This window comes from Fistularia commersonii, chromosome 15, assembly GCF_037954325.1.
Source record: "Fistularia commersonii isolate RoL2024-O1a breed Wild chromosome 15, RoL_Fcom_v1.0, whole genome shotgun sequence".
NCBI classification, from domain to species: domain Eukaryota; kingdom Metazoa; phylum Chordata; class Actinopteri; order Syngnathiformes; family Fistulariidae; genus Fistularia; species Fistularia commersonii.
The window spans coordinates 9,132,284-9,148,155 of record NC_141298.1 but is presented as its reverse complement, the minus strand read 5'-3'; the positions used below and the strand labels follow the sequence as shown (position 1 = coordinate 9,148,155).

General features: G+C 40.5%; 3 protein-coding genes and 2 non-coding genes across 5 annotated transcripts; 1 reads left to right on the top strand and 4 right to left on the bottom strand.

Moving 5' to 3' along the window:
* Window positions 1–1,119: 1,119 nt before the first annotated feature.
* Window positions 1,120–1,191, top strand: trnaa-cgc (transfer RNA alanine (anticodon CGC)). The gene has a single exon. It is a non-coding gene; the product is annotated as a tRNA-Ala (tRNA).
* Window positions 1,192–1,473: 282 nt separating this feature from the next.
* On the bottom strand, window positions 1,474–1,546 carry trnav-uac (transfer RNA valine (anticodon UAC)). Its single transcript has one exon. It is a non-coding gene; the product is annotated as a tRNA-Val (tRNA).
* Window positions 1,547–1,910: 364 nt separating this feature from the next.
* Window positions 1,911–10,490, bottom strand: LOC147226384 (trafficking protein particle complex subunit 14-like). The gene is made up of 13 exons (XM_086160193.1): window positions 10,241–10,490; window positions 8,865–9,196; window positions 8,605–8,700; window positions 8,143–8,272; window positions 6,538–6,624; window positions 6,189–6,309; window positions 5,771–5,918; window positions 5,561–5,643; window positions 5,336–5,487; window positions 5,004–5,140; window positions 4,328–4,406; window positions 3,957–4,071; window positions 1,911–2,759 (listed from the first exon to the last, which is right to left on the bottom strand). The coding sequence occupies exons 1-13, from the start codon at window positions 10,431–10,433 to the stop codon at window positions 2,564–2,566; spliced, it is 1,869 nt and encodes a 622-aa protein (XP_086016319.1). The 5' UTR covers window positions 10,434–10,490; the 3' UTR covers window positions 1,911–2,563.
* A 1,308-nt stretch (window positions 10,491–11,798) lies between these two features.
* LOC147226383 (odorant receptor 131-2-like) lies at window positions 11,799–13,274 on the bottom strand. The gene is made up of 2 exons (XM_086160827.1): window positions 12,410–13,274; window positions 11,799–12,310 (listed from the first exon to the last, which is right to left on the bottom strand). Exons 1-2 carry the CDS (start codon window positions 13,267–13,269, stop codon window positions 12,211–12,213), a joined length of 960 nt encoding a protein of 319 aa, XP_086016953.1. The 5' UTR covers window positions 13,270–13,274; the 3' UTR covers window positions 11,799–12,210.
* A 1,536-nt stretch (window positions 13,275–14,810) lies between these two features.
* Window positions 14,811–15,851, bottom strand: LOC147226382 (odorant receptor 131-2-like). Its single transcript, XM_086160387.1, has 2 exons — window positions 15,169–15,851; window positions 14,811–15,069 (listed from the first exon to the last, which is right to left on the bottom strand). Exons 1-2 carry the CDS (start codon window positions 15,849–15,851, stop codon window positions 14,964–14,966), a joined length of 789 nt encoding a protein of 262 aa, XP_086016513.1. The 3' UTR covers window positions 14,811–14,963.
* Between the last annotated feature and the right edge of the window lie 21 nt (window positions 15,852–15,872).

Below are 15,872 nucleotides of genomic sequence, written 5' to 3'. Positions count from 1 at the left end.
TTAAGAGGCAGCGTCGGTTGTCAGAGTACAATATAGCATTCCAAAAAAACAACAAATTGTCCAACAATTAAAAGCCAAACTAAGATGACAGCAGAATGTGTTCACGAAAGCCGCATCCAAAATCCATGCAGCAGTGAAAGCGAGCTTTGGAACAGAACAACCAGTAAACATCATGGTTTTCACATCTATGCACATGCATATGTAACATTTTGGATTTGAATGAGTCAAAACTTCATATAAAGGAGTAGCTTATATTCATTCTACGTTACATGTAGTTCCATTTCTACTGTTACTGTTACATGTGGCCCTTTGAGGTCAACCATGATACTATGTGGCCCTCGCTGAAAATGAGTTTGACATCCCTGCACTAAGATGATTCAAACTGCATATATACAAATATATCTGAATGGATGAACAGGTGGAGACAATTGAAGGACCGATGGAGAGGAACAGATGCAGACAAGTGACAGAATGAACAATCATAAGAGGTGGCACCTTGATGAACTTTTACCTTCACACTCAAAGATGACACAGAAATTTGGTGATAAAAAGGGTGTTGAAAAGGCCACTTCAGTGATATGACAGAGAAAACAAACGGGATAAATGGCTCATCCATGATTTAGCGTTTTAATCTTATATTAGACTGTTATTCAGTAAGACAAAACCACCAGATACCTGGAATATCAGTGATCAGCACAACAATGCGGTACCGCGTGTGACCGACAGGGGGCGACGTAACCCAATTAAAACCGATTATACGGTCGAAACAGGTTTGAGAAAGCTATTTGAAATACTAACGATACAGTAAAGCGACAATTTGAAACGAATATGATATAATTGCGAGGTAATATGTCTTAGTCGTACTACACCTAATATTTTGTTTTATGTCTTAGTACATTTAAGAAAAAGTAGGACGTCGAATTGGATTAGCGTTAGCATTGGTATAGGTCTGGGTGTTTTGTGAGGACACCGTAGTCCTCAAATGGACATTTCAAGTTAGGTCCTGATAATTTGAATTTAATTATGAAGGATTAACACCAAAAATATTAGCTTTTCACCTCACCACAATGGGTTTGTCCGAGATAAAATCCACGTTTTTGTATCATCGTGTCATGAAATGGGGATGTAGCTCAGTGGTAGAGCGCATGCTTCGCATGTATGAGGCCCCGGGTTCAATCCCCGGCATCTCCAATTTTGTAAACACCATGACAAAAAAAATGCTTTGATCGAATATACTTGTAATTGTAGTAAACTTGGAAAGGAGTAAAAACTATCAATTTGTTTTCTACCTAATATGATGTAACTTTTGATAGGCCCGAATGCATAAGCATGCACTTGAGTCATACCTAATTATGACGCTTCTGTGTAAGGAGGCTGTGTAAATATAGGCTGTGTGTGAAATCCAGTAAGTTAAAATTCCAGAGAATGTTCGAGAAACACACTTTTGTTTTGTCCGAATCTCAAAAGGTGACGTGGTTCCACTGGGGCTCGAACCCAGGACCTTCTGCGTGTAAAGCAGACGTGATAACCGCTACACTATGGAACCGCCGAACTCGTGAGAATAATAATATAATTTTATATTGTTATGTATAATCGGCACAAAGTCTGTTTGATAGACAATGGTTGTTGCTGGCCACAGCCACGCAATTCCAGGATAAAGATAATCAGAATTCATTGTACCCCAAGCCACACCGACATATATCCCAGCAACCCCGAACTCACACATAAAACAAGTATAAACATAAATCCCAACGTTGTTGGCTCGATATTGTTGCTCTCATATATGCTATATTATACCGAGTTTATACACAAATGGATACCATGGCCGCTGATTTCCACACGTGATGCTTGGATAGGCTCCTTTATGTACAATTCTTTAAAATCCATCAAAAACAAATATTAAAACAGAGCAGCATTTAAGGTTTATTGCATTTCAAAAAAACACTTCTATGATACTGACTGATAATACTGGAACACACTGATAGCTCTTGTGATACTGTCCAGACAAACCGTCTATTCCTGTACGATTTTAAGATTAAAACCGATCCAGTTTGTACAGAATACATGATAGAGAAGTGTGATATTACATGGCAACATAACAATTCACATCTTTTTCTTCTTTCTCCTAAATCAAACGAGTGAGAAGTCTAGCTGATCAATTCTGCAAAGAAGGTATTTTACATCCTCGCACATTTCTCTCCCTTTGTCTCTTTTTTAAAAGTAACAAAATAAAAATAAAATTACCCAAGTGTGTTCATCTGATCTACAGATCACAACAAGCATCCACCAACTAGGGATTAACAAGGACGCAGATCTTTGACTTCTTGCGTCCACAGACCCCCTACAATGTTTTTAAATAAAGCAATAATGTAACTGTGTCCCAGTATTAAAGGCAATAATAAATAAATAATACAAAATGTGTAATCTCTCAGTCTGCTGTTATTACAGCTGATGCTTTTTACGCTGAGTGAACGTAAAAATTCACAGGGTGTCCAAAAATAACTTGAGTGCAGCGGTGAGGAAAGGAGCATACCAAACATTTGCCAAAGCAGCTTCTCAGTTTTTAGCTGGAGAGATTAATCCTTCTTTGTTTTCCTCCCTCCGAGCTGACAGGGTCTACGACCAATACTTTACACTCCCTCTTTGCGATCTTGTCCAGCGACAGCAGAGATTTGTCCTGTGGGGGTAAGTACAGTGGACGACCCACCGGTGAACCCACTGGGGGGGTAATGGCCCGTCGCTCCATGGCACTGCCAGTCCTGACACACACACGCACACACACACACACAATGAAAATTAGATGCTTTCTAACCAAAGGTCAGTTGCATTTTTATTATTTGCTGCTTCGAGCATGAGTAAGAGGAGTGCACTGGTGGTCTTCCAGCACCTCTTCTTCTCTCTTAGGTTGCTGAAGGTTCCTAACCGCCGGAAGACCTCCTGCATTGTCCCAGTACCCAAGAAGGGATATCCAAGTGCTCTCAATGACTACGGGCAGGTGGCATAAAGGTCACATGTCATGAAGTCGTTCAAGAGACATGCACTCCAGCACCTGAAAGACCAGCTATCTTCAGTTTGCGTCCATGCACCACATGGGTGTGGAGGATTCAATCATCTTGGCATCTGTAGCAGGCTCCTCAAGACCTTCTACCAGTCTATGGCAGCCAGCACACTCTTCTCCGGTATAGTGTGCTGGTGGGGCGGTGCCAGGACTGGTGAGGTCAATAGGCTCAACAAGATAGTGAGGAAAGCCAGCTTGGTGGTGGGACTGAACCTGGACCATCTTATCTTATCTTATCTTATCTTATCTTAAGATAAGATAAGATAAGATAAGATTTTCATTTTTTGTTTAATCAGAGACTAAAATGAACAAAAAAGTAATTCATTTGACAAACAAAAAAAAAGTTTTTCTTACTGTCTCCTTGCCCTCCTTCTAAAGTTTCTTTTCAATTGAATGCCCTTTTTCAACAGCTTTAAACAAAATTCTGAAGACCGATGTTGTCATTTCTGTCCATGCAAGAACTATTTCAGTAAGTGCTTCCAAAATTAGCAAGGAACAAACACATACTCGAAGAAATTCATGGGTGAGTGCAGCCATGCACACCAATGCACACGCACGTCTCCGGTGACCTCGATGACTTTTGAAATAGGGGGGAGGGGACCTCTAACAACTCAGCTAAGATTTTTCTGCCAGAGCGATCCCAAAGACATCGATTTCCTGTGAACATTCTCAGACTTAACGCACCCATCCTTCATCTGCTTCATTGCAATGTCAAATGTCTCAAATTAAGAATGAAATTCCATCCGAGGAGCAATTTTGGAGCAAACTGTTATCATATTTATAAATATAAGCTCAAATTTACATTTTTTCCCATGCATTTAGATAAGAAGTGTGGGTTTGCCAACAGAAAAAAAACCTTAGGCAAGGCTCCTGCTGTGTGACATTAACCCCGTCGTACCTCATGATATGAGAGCGGGACGGCTGCTGGTGGGAGAAGGATTGGGAGCGACCCAAGCTGGCCTGGTGCCGGTCCAGCAGGTCTCGTACTGCTGGGCTGGATGGGCTGTTCTTACCTGTGTTGATGAGTCATAACATAATACACTTTCCTTCAAGAATATGAGGAACACTGTACGTGAAACATTTCACATGGATGGCCACCGGTCCCTGTCAGTCAGTTAATTTCTTAAAAAAAACCTCTCAAAAACAGTGTTTTATGAAGTATGTTGTTTTTTTCTCCACAGAAAATTTGGTAAATATAGTTGGTTACATGTTGAATTTTGCAGCGTTCTATTAGTTTTGACTATAACTAACACAAAAGGTTTTACTCACGTGAGAGAGGACGGGCATCAGGGGGAGGATTAGTGACAGAGGCGGTGAACTGCAGCTTAAGCTTCATGTGTTGACTGAGCTAGGGGGACACAGTGGGCATAACAGTCATTTTTTCTTTCATCATTTATCTAATTTCCCATCAAAACCATAAATGTTTTTCCGTCGAGATAGAACTCTGCGTTGTGCAAGGTTATTTTAGATGACTTTTGCCAAAATGTGGTTAAAAAGCTAAGTGTAAGTAAAAAAGTGACAAAATTGCATTTACATATGAGGCGGGCAGGTTGTCAGGATGCTGAACCCCCACCTACCACCCCCCCCCCCCCACCCCCCACACACACACCCCCTGCCGGCCCCTAACATACTGGACTCTGACAACATATTACACTATTTTTTGCACTTTGCACTATTGCTTTTATTCCACAGTTACAGTAAAATCCATCTTGCTGCTACTGTATTATATAGTTTACACTGACTTTTTTAAAATCCACTGCATCTTCTCACCTGCAATTGTACGGTATTACTTAATAACTGTTTTTTTTGCACTAAACTGCACAGATCAGTCTGCTGCTACTCTCTATATTCGGATCCAAATTTCATTTATTAATGCATTTAAGGTTTTTTATGGCCTTAAATCCAGTGGTAAACAAAGTATTGCAACCTCGTTTTCGTTCAGTACCTCGTACAGTCCTGGTCTGAGGATCTGAAATGCCACGCTGAAAGACAGGGTGCTTCCTTTCCGACAGTGACCGAGGTTACTCAGAGGTGTATGGCAGACCACGGCCGCCAGCGTGGTGTCCTCACTCTGACCTCGACCTGCACAGGCATAGAAAGGATCAACCAGAGAAGACAGAGCAGCTCTCGGACAGCTACATTAAACCAAGTCTGCTGTTTCAAAGTTTCACGAAATTGGATAATGTCTCCGTGAGACCTCAAGAACATCTGTAAATGTAGATCAGTGTCTGACTGATTTGGTGACGAAGATTTTGTGAAGAGATTCCGCACACTGACCTTCTGGAGTCCAGACCAGCCGGACGGCCAGGAAATCCTGCAGGTTGTTGAGCAGAACATATTTAACCTTAAAGTGCTCCTTCACACGGACGGTGCTTGGACAGCTGGCTGTCATCACAAACCTCGGCCTGTCCAGGCGAATACTGGGCAACCTGAGGAATACAGGGGTGTGCAAATAAAATTTCACCCGTTGTTAATAGATGGGATTGAATGCTACTTTCCTACCTATAGTGGGTGTAGATACAGTTGGTGAAGGGCATCTTGGGAGTTGACCACTGCAGGACCGCAACCAGGGGCACCTCCAGCCCCTGAAAGTACATGATCGGTCACAGCTGTGATAAAATGGAAAGTTATGAAATGACAATGTCACCATCTGTAACTGCATTATTAAAATCTGTACAACTTTTTTTTAAACCTACTCAAGGACACACAAACCTCGTTGGACTCGTCTTGCGGCGTGTCATTGAGGTGCAGTTGGAACAGGAAGTCCTGCTCTTCCAGAGCACTGAGCATGCTCGGAAGGCGACTGGCCAGGCTGTCCACCCTACAGAAAGACGCCATGCCCACCTCGCCAGACTGGTGGCTGAAAACCAGACGTGCAACAGCACTGATCAGAATTGTGGCACAAGACAAACCACGGATACCGTGCATTCACTGATTCATTCATTCATTCATGTATTCAGCGCACGAGAAATAAACAGAATAAGTATTATGTTTTATGATAATACAGCATAAAGAAGAACTTAAAATGATGAATATATAACATAAAGAAATGTAATGATCTACAAAGTTTGAAATCAACACAGGTGACAGAGGTCAACTCTCATACCATTACACACACTCGTCTACACACCACACATTGTCCACGAGGAGTACGGAGCCGTCAGGCATCACAGGGAGGTAGGAGGCGTTCAGGTTTGGTAGGATTCGAACGTCCCGGATGCTCACCTCCTCCTGGGATGATTCGTTCAGCACTGTGAGGAACGAAAACGAAAAAAAAAAAAGTTATTTGTTTTCCTTCATAAACTGCCTGTAATATTCAATCGAATAAAACATAATCTGCTAAAGAGAATCAACTAAACACTTATTTTCAGGTATGGATTTATTCATCCATTTTAAAAAAAATGAATTGTCTTAAAACACTAGACGTGGATCTGGCCCCTGGTCGTGGTTGTTAACCAGAGAGAGCCACCTTTCTCTACCTTTGAGGACGGAGAGGTGCCTTCCGGAGACGGTCATCTGCTTGCAGCGGATGGTGGGTGGCGGAAGGACTGTCAGGGTGGTGCTCACTGTGGACAAGAACCGGGTAAAGGTCAAACATCTAAAAATAGTATGTCTCCCTAAACTGTTGATTTATCTGCATATGTATATGTATATGTATATGTATATGTATGTCTATATGTAAATGTATTTGCATACGCAAATGTATATGTAAGATCTGAGTAAAGGCCAAACACATCTAAAGACAGTTTGTCTCTTAAACTGTTGTTTATATGTATTTGCATGTGTATGTATGTGTACCATAATTTCCAGACTGTAAGTCGCTACGTTTTTCACCTTTTGAACACTGCAGCTTAAACAATGATGCAGCTTATTTATGGATTTTTTATGGCTAACGAACTTCATGCCGCCAAAACATTCAGCTTCGTCACATCAGACCAATGAAATCACTGTGAAATTCTGAGGTCGGATGGATGGACTTTTCTTTGTGTTATATCTCATATATGTACACATTTACTTTTTTTTGGCTGCAGCAGCTTATATTCATGTGCTCTCAATAGAAATGCTCTTTTATGAACTGTGACTGTTATATGGCTGATGAAAAAGATTAATCATAAATATCCATCTATCCATTTTCTATCCCTGCTTTGTCCTACTCCAGATGATTGCTATCTTCATCTTCCTCCTGCACACTAAAACCATTAAAGTTGCCAACGGCCTAAGAATTTCATTTGATTTGATTTCAACAGGTACAGTTCATAAAAAAGGATTTCTATTGAGTTCACCTGAAAATAAGCCGCACCGACTATAAATAAATAAATGAATATATGGGTACATACATGATATATATATACAGTGCTCAAAAAAATAAAGGGAACACTTAAAAAACACATCCTAGATCTAAATGAATGAAATATTCTTATGAAATACTTTGCTCTTTACACAGTTGAATGTGCTGACAACAAAATCACACAAAAATGATCAATGGAAATCAAATGTATTAACCCATGGAGGTCTGGATTAGGAATCACACTCAAAATTAAAGTGTAAAAACACACTTCAGGCTGATCCAACTTTGATGTAATGTCCTTAAAACAAGTCAAAATGAATCTGTGTTGCTTCCTGATTATGATTTCACAGAAGTGTGATTGACTTGGAGTTACATTGTGTTGTTCAAGTGTTCCCTTTATTTTTTTGAGCAGTATATATATATATATATATATATATACTGTAATTTCTGATTATACATATATATATATGTGTTTGTGTATCTGTACATCTTTGAATTGCTTAATTTCACAAACATATCAAAGGCATTTTACTTTCGGCAATAATGCATTTAAATTTCTGCTAACTGTTAAAAGCAGTCGTGTTTGGTTTATTTGGACCATTCAGTACAGAAATTTTCTATTTACTTTTGTGTGTACACCTGTTTTTTCACAAAATAATGAGAAAATACTCTCCAGAAATAGCAAAGACAGGGCTGGCAACTTTTTGTAATACTTCAATGCATGAAGGTATCCAGAATTAGGAGAAAAAATGTGTGTATTTGTATTTGTGTGTGTTCATATCCGTGTGAATTGTACCTTGGGCCTTGAAGGTGTTCAAGTCGTGCCTGAAGGTGTGCGTTGGTTCGCGCTGCTGGAGGACACTAAGGTAGCCGAGCTCCTGCACTTCGGCTTTCTCCGCTTCCCTTTTCCACACTGTGACCATCACCTGGACACAAATAACACCCCCACGACAAACACACTTCTCAGTATTTTCTATTTAAACAGATGAACGGCACAGATGGTCCCAGAAAAAAAACCCTGATTAATTTAAATTTATTAATCCCTTGTGGAAAAATGGTCCTCTACATTTAACCCATCATAGATGAGAAGTCAGGGTTCAGTGTCGTGCCTCACACTTTGACAAACTAGTAGGAGGTGAGAATCCAACAAGGAATGTTCGGTTTTAAGGATGTTCACTCTACCCCCCGTGCCAAACCGCCCCTCTAATGCGTTATTTGTCTCTTTATCCGAAAGGACGCAGAGTAAACTCTTCCTTACCTTGACTTTTAGGGTGCTGACCGGGAGTTTATCCAGAGAAACTGTGAGGGGAAAGATCACTTCATCTGTCAAAACCACCGGCTCATCCAGAGGAGACTGAGATGAAACAGGGAAACAGGGTCTAGTTGTATCAATGAGCCATACATTTTTTTTTCTTCTCTCTTGCAACCATTTTTAATAGTAACAAGATCTGAGCATGTTACCCAATTGCCTCTCTGGGACAAATAAGGTTTTTCTGATTCAGATCAACTACAGTATACCTGAACAGGTGCCCTGTAGAACTCCCTGGATGCCGTCCCTGTTGAGTTGTGGATGAGGAGAGGCTTGCAGTCCCTGAAGCTCCGACATCTAGAATCCACCCTGCTGCCGAGCGCCGCAATAGCGGCCTCCGCCGCGGCGATGTAGTCCTCCTCGCCATCTTCGCTGCCCTCACCGCCGCTCTGATAGTCGTGGTGCTGCTGACTTCCTCGGTGGCGGCTGCTCTCACCGGGGCTGACGCTGGCCACCGCGCACAGAGAGCCGGCCAGTTCCCTCCAGGCTCGGCTACTGGCCGACTCCGTCCCGAAACCGACGCCTGTGCAGTCACTGCCCACTGTGGGATCACACACACACTCACTGTCTTTCAAAGCAGTTCAACAAGAGTCAGGGTTTCTCAAGTTGTTTTAACAAGACTTTTCCAAGCTTTCAACCATTATCTGGACATCTACCCATTTTCTTACTCATTTTATTTTTGATTTCCACCATTCTTGGTCTTATGGTCTCTTCTTTTTGCAGAATATGCAAACTCCCAAAAGATCACCCCCGTCATTTAACTTGTTGAACTGTGACTGGTTTTATCACTCATTTACTTTTTCATCTGTAACTTTTAACCTTAATTTAATAAGTGTTTTTTTTTTCTGCCCTTGGCTATAATTCTTTCCCTTCTATGTACCGTGTGTTTTCACTTGTATTGTAAATAAAAAGACTGGTTATTAGAGTTTTTATTTTAAATAATAAAAAAGTAAATGTTCACATTTATTTTTCAACCTGTTTTTAGACCTACAGTTTTAAAGTAAATCAATGTTACACATCATTATTTTTAATTCCTCTTCCTTCAGCCGCAGGGAATCTTCAAATCTTTGCACTTAAGACCTTAAAACACTTTATAGCCTTGACTTTGACACTTTATAGTTTTATTTGTATCTCTTATTACCCCCCCTTTTTTTTACTGTTTACATAATTTCCTACTATTATTTATTATTGTTATATTTTACTTGAAACTCTGGCACAACAATTTCCTTCGACATAAATAAAGTTGTTCTTATTCTTATGAGTTGCATGCACATTTGTTTCTATAGTTACAATAATTCTGACGTCACAATGACGTTTTTAGTCCAATTATTTTCTACGTTAATACCGAAATTGTGACGTAGGCCCAACATTAACAATTGTACAAAATCTCATTTTGTCTTCAACGGCTAAACTATGGAGGGGAATCAGGTTTTGCGGGGTTTATAAATAATTCAAGCTATAGATAATAATCGCTCTCACCGTTAAGCTGATGGATATTATAGAGATGCTACATAAACGCCTTCCTCTCATCCCTGCCTCCATTACCGGATGCGGGCATCCTCCGGTTCCGCCTCCCGCTTCTTACCGGGGCCCTGCTCGGTCGGCGTCGCCCTGGCGTCCCTGCAGCGCAGCACCAAGAGGAAGCGGACCGTCTCCCCCAGGTAGAGGTGGCTCCGGCGGGGCAGGGTGCGGTAACGGGCCGGGTCCGACAGATCCGTGATGGGAACCGCCGGGAAATACATGAAATATTCGCATTGAGACTCCATCATCTGCACCATGGAAACGAATAAGGGGAGGGGAAGAGGAGGAGGAGATAAAAAAAATAAAATAAAACAATAAGATGCACACTTCCTTTCCCTTCTTCCTTTCAAAATAAAAGCACGGACACGGTTTACCTCGTTGCAGAGCCGCGGCGCCATCCAGCGTCCAGTTTTAATAAAAAACAGAAAAAAATACAAAGAATCATATCTTAGTACTCGATGCTTAATTTGACCCAAAGCAGTGACTGTTATTAAATCTGACAGGATTTGACTCACTCATTTCTTAGTTATATTTATTTGAAATATTCATGATAATAATTTATAATCTGGCTTTACTGTGGATAGCACAAAAAAAAAAAAAACATTTTACGGAGAAAACACTTTTCCAGACTGCATATTTGAATATATGAATTTGAATGAAGAAAAATAAAAAATGAAATTAAGGAATGAAAAATGATAATTTTTAAAAACAGGAACTCAAAAGAGCTCAAACAAAATGAGCAGATACACTCAGTCATCACAACAACATTAAATATTGGACTGGGTTCGATGTGCAAACTGTGTGTGTGTGTGTGTGTGTGTGTGGTGAGTGATGTCTTTCAGAGATGGATTGAAAATTGTTTGGAGATCAATGCTAGACAGATGGATGACTTTAGTAATGTTAAGTGGGAAATTAAATTGTCATAGCAGAAAACAATGAGAACATTAAAATGCAATAATACAATAAGCAGAATATAAATGCAAGAAGATATGATAAAAATGTGAAAAATTCAAATGAATGACCTTAATGAATTCATTAAGAGGGTTTAACTGGTTTAGAAGAGACAGATGTGTCAAAGAGCCATGAGGGACGAGCGCAGGCCAGTAAACCTTGTATTCATGTAAAATCAGACCAGTTCTCTTAGAGAAAGAGACAATGAAGACATTCGCTGTGTTTTCTGTCTCATGTTCCTTCATCAGTGCATGATAGTAGCCTCATCTCATCCTCATTTACGTCATAGACACAACCATTCACTCTTTGGTTAGGAGTTGTTGAAGCAGGTGTGGTCAAGGAGTCTGCTGGCCCAGACCCGGTAGACTAGTTATTACTATAACTGACGCATAGCGTAAGATTTTGTGCAGGTCTTGGAGATTCACTCACACCTTCAAAGAATTTCTCCACCATTCCGGTGGAGCTTGAAGACATGAGGTGCAAAAAATTAGCCACATTTCAACCTCTCCTCCGCTGCAGTCAGGATGAGTCTTCAACCCGATGTACAGTGTGTCCGAGGCTGAAGCAGTCAGGGAGTGGAACTTTCCTTGCATGGGTTACAAGGGTTTGTTTTCATACTTTAAATAAAGGTAATGTACGTTAAGATGCAAAGTGTGAATTCCAATAACTTTGATTTTATTTATGTCAGCAGTTGAAAGGTTATCCGAAGCACTTTCCACAGAGTGGGTCAAGGGTATATTCTTTATCATATTTTAATATGGATGCATTATCAGAGGCATTTTAGAGGGACAATTCTGACAGGGGGTCAAAAAAAAAAAAATCTACATTTCTCTTATGCTATGACATGATCATTCGTGGAACTGTACAATGGTTTATGGGAAAAAATAGAGCGACTGGCTGTGTGTGCAGAGAAATTTAGAGACAACATAGAAATTGGACATCACCTCCTTTCAGAAAAAAAAAAAACATAAATAGAGCCTTTTTCAAGTATTAACACATATTAAAAATTTGTGTCCCCCCAGGTCAATGGAGAAAACATTCCGTACTTGTAATTCATGCAGACACAGAAGGATTATTTTAGCTTCAGTTTTTATAATTTAAGTTTAGTGCAAAGCAGAGATGGTAAATGAGGACGGGCCTGATGGTCTGATCTTTGAGGCCGTAGATGAGAGAAGTCAAGTACCTAGGGAATAAAAATATAAATATGTACAAGGTAATTTTTATACGCACAAGTGTTAATCTTTGCACAATTCCTGCAACAAATTTGACAACAACAGAGTGCATTGCCGAGGAGAGGCTGAGTCCCAGCTGCACCATGTGCAGCAGCAGTGTTTTATGAGCTTTATGGGCCAAAGCTTTGTGCGTGGAGGCCGACCTGGCTGCCAAGATCACACCAATATAACTAGAAATGATGACCACACCTGATGATAAGAAAAGAAAAGACGTGTAGGCTTGGTTGTAGCTGCCAGACACTGACCCAATCAAGAGTGCTTCGTTGGAGCAATACTCTGTCATCTGCAGGCTCCCCAGCTCCTCCAACAGAAACTTGTACAGCAACAGAACTCGAACGATAACATTGAGCAAAGAAAAGGCCCAGACAGCAACACAAGCCATACCCGTGTTCCTGCTGTTTGCAATGGCGGCGTGTCTCAGCGGGTGGCACACTGCTGTGTATCTCTCCAGAGACATCACCACCAGTGTTAGAGGAGAGACTTCATCAAACAGACTGCTGAACATAACAAGAGCACCGCACACGGGATAGGTAAAATAAAGTCTACAAGCAGATAAAAGGTACAATATCTGGGAAATCACCAGTTGTCCAGAGTCTGAAAAAAGAAGGTTATACAGAAGAATGTAGCGGGAGGTTTCACGAAACACAGGTTTACTCCTCAAGGTGTACATCATGGCTGCATTAATCACTAAAAACACACAGAGCGGCATTTCAACCAGAATCAGCCAAAAGATTCCTTCTATCAACCCTTGATACTGGATTCCCGCAGTGAAGTTGGCTGGAAAACTATCCATAAGTGAACATTTACAAGACCGTTTGAGAAAAAAAATCAATATGATCTTAAAATCAAAGTGTGAAAGCACAACATTTCTTTTCCTGTTGAAGTTCTTTGAGCAATGAAGGCAGGTCATGGTTGGAAATTACATTTGCAAAGCCCCAGGACACAATCTCACCCTGAACAGTTTGTTATGAGCAGAGCAGGTCTGCAGGGCTCACATGGCCTCGCAAGCTGTTTATAATTTTAGTCCTCACACCCATTTCACAGCGACGACACTCGAACAGCCAATAATGTGCCAGTTCCTCTCAATGGGCCACGCAAACTCGATCAAACTTGGACAATTAAAGGAATATTCTCTTCTACTTTATAAAGGGCTGATATAGTCGGGTGTTTTAGTGTCAGACTGTAATAAAGCAAATTCTCAGGAAGAGGCAGAGCGCCGTTGACCTGGACTGTAGACATTCCCGTATTTAGGAGCATGTAGACATGTTAAGAAACATTAAAATCTGGTTGGTATTATTTTTTTCATTTGGAGGACCCTGACAAAGTTTTGCCTGTATTTCTGGTGGAGGGGAACACATGTGGTGCAGCTGGGATTCATCCTGCGATGCTTAAAATGTCTGGGCACTTAGAGCGTGTTAAGATAAGAGACAGACTAGATAAGATAAGATGAGATAATCCAAATGAATGTGTCATAGTTTTACAGTATGAAGCAGTTAATACACATGAATGCTATAGTAAATCAACCGAGGCTGCAGTTGTGTATCAATTGAAACCGGCAAAAAGCAAATAGATAAAGACAATGTGTGGAAACATTGTTATACATAGATCATATGGGGTATACATTATACATGTGTATCTATATATTTGATTTTTTTTTTGAGGATAAATGTTTTTTATTTCAATTGAACAATAGCAAATTTAATTTTTGACACCTCCATTTGAATTCCAGCTGTGAGAAATGAAAACGTCTGAATACAGAAAGAGAGTCTGATGACAAACTCTTTCAGCACATACAAAGGTTATAAAGGCAAACAAAACAAAATACAGAGGTCACAGTTATTTTGGGAACTTTAAAAAGCAGGTTTCCTTCTCCTTCCTCTCCCTGAGCCGTATACTACCCATACATCGGAAGACAGGAAGGATTTGGAAAAGAATCATCTCACACCTGCTCACATCTAAAGACAAGTTTTTAGTCACAGCTTCGTTTCAGACTGACATTTTTAAAAGACTGTGAATTTTACAAGGTCATTACAACTAGACTGCAACTAGATCTCTCAGAAATTTTGAGACCGGCCATGATGAGTGTTGAACCCACTGCCGTATGACCGAGAGAGAGGCTGTCACACAGAGGAAGTGTTTCCTTGCATGGGTTTCAAGTGTTTCTCGGATGAAAAATTCTGGTTGCATCAACAATTGGAAGAGATGTATTTTCATACTTAAATAAATAAGTAAAATTTAAGCTCACATAGGGTGAATTCCATTCATTTTAATTTTATTTACAGAAGCAGTTGAAAGCTTATCTCCAAGCGCTTTTCACAGAGCAGGTCAAGGTTATATTCTTTATATTATTTAATATGGACATGACTTTTAGAACGACTATACTGACAGAGGGTTGACTCAAAAAAAAAAAAAAAAAAAAAACATTTTTCTCTTTAACTGCATAACAGTTATTAAAAAACATAGAAACAAGATATCACATTTCGTACAACAAAGAATAAAACACCATAGAGAGAGCCTTTTTCGAATATTAACACCTACTTCTCCACCTGAGTCAACGGAGCAAACATTCAAACTTGCAATCCATGCAGACATAGATGGATTATTTTAGCTTTGGTTTTGATTATTTAAGTTTAGTCCACAGCAGAGATGGTAAATGAGGACGGGCCTGATGGTCTGATCTTTGAGGCCATAGATGAGCGAATTCATGTACCTAGGGAATAAAAATATGAATAAGTACAAGACAATTTTTATACGCACAAGTGTTAATCTTTGCACAATTCCTGCGACAAATTTGACAACAACAGAGTGCATTGCCGAGGAGAGGCTAAGTCCCAGCTGCACCATGTGCAGCAGCAGCGTTTTGCGAGCTTTATGGGCCAAAGCTTTGTGCGTGGAGGCCGACCTGGCAGCCAAGATCACACCGATGTAACTAGAAATGATCACCGCACCTGATGATAAGAAAAGAAAAGACGTGTAGGCTTGGTTGTAACTCTTAGACGCTGACCCAATCAAGAGTGCTATGTTGGAGCAATAATCTGTCATCTGCAGACTCCCAAGCTCCTCAAATGGATACTCCAGCAGCAACAGACCTCGAGAGATACCATTGAGCAAAGACAAGGCCCAGACAGCAACACAAGCCATACCCGTGTTCCTGCTGTTTGCAATGGCGGCATGTCTCAGCGGGTAGCACACTGCTATGTATCTCTCCAGAGACATCACTGCCAGCATTAAGGGCGAGAGTTCACTTAACAGGTTGTTGAGTATGACAAGAACGCCGCACACAGGATAGGTCAAATATAGTCTACAAGCAGAAAACAAGTACAATATCTGGGAAATCACCAGATGAGCAGTGTCTGAAAAAAGAAGGTTATACAGAAGAATGTAGCGGGAGGTTTCACGAAACACAGGTTTACTCCTCAAGGTGTACAACATGGCTGCGTTAATAACAAAGAAAACACAGAGCGGAATTTCAACCAGAGCCAGCATAAACATTCCTTCTATCAACCCTTGATA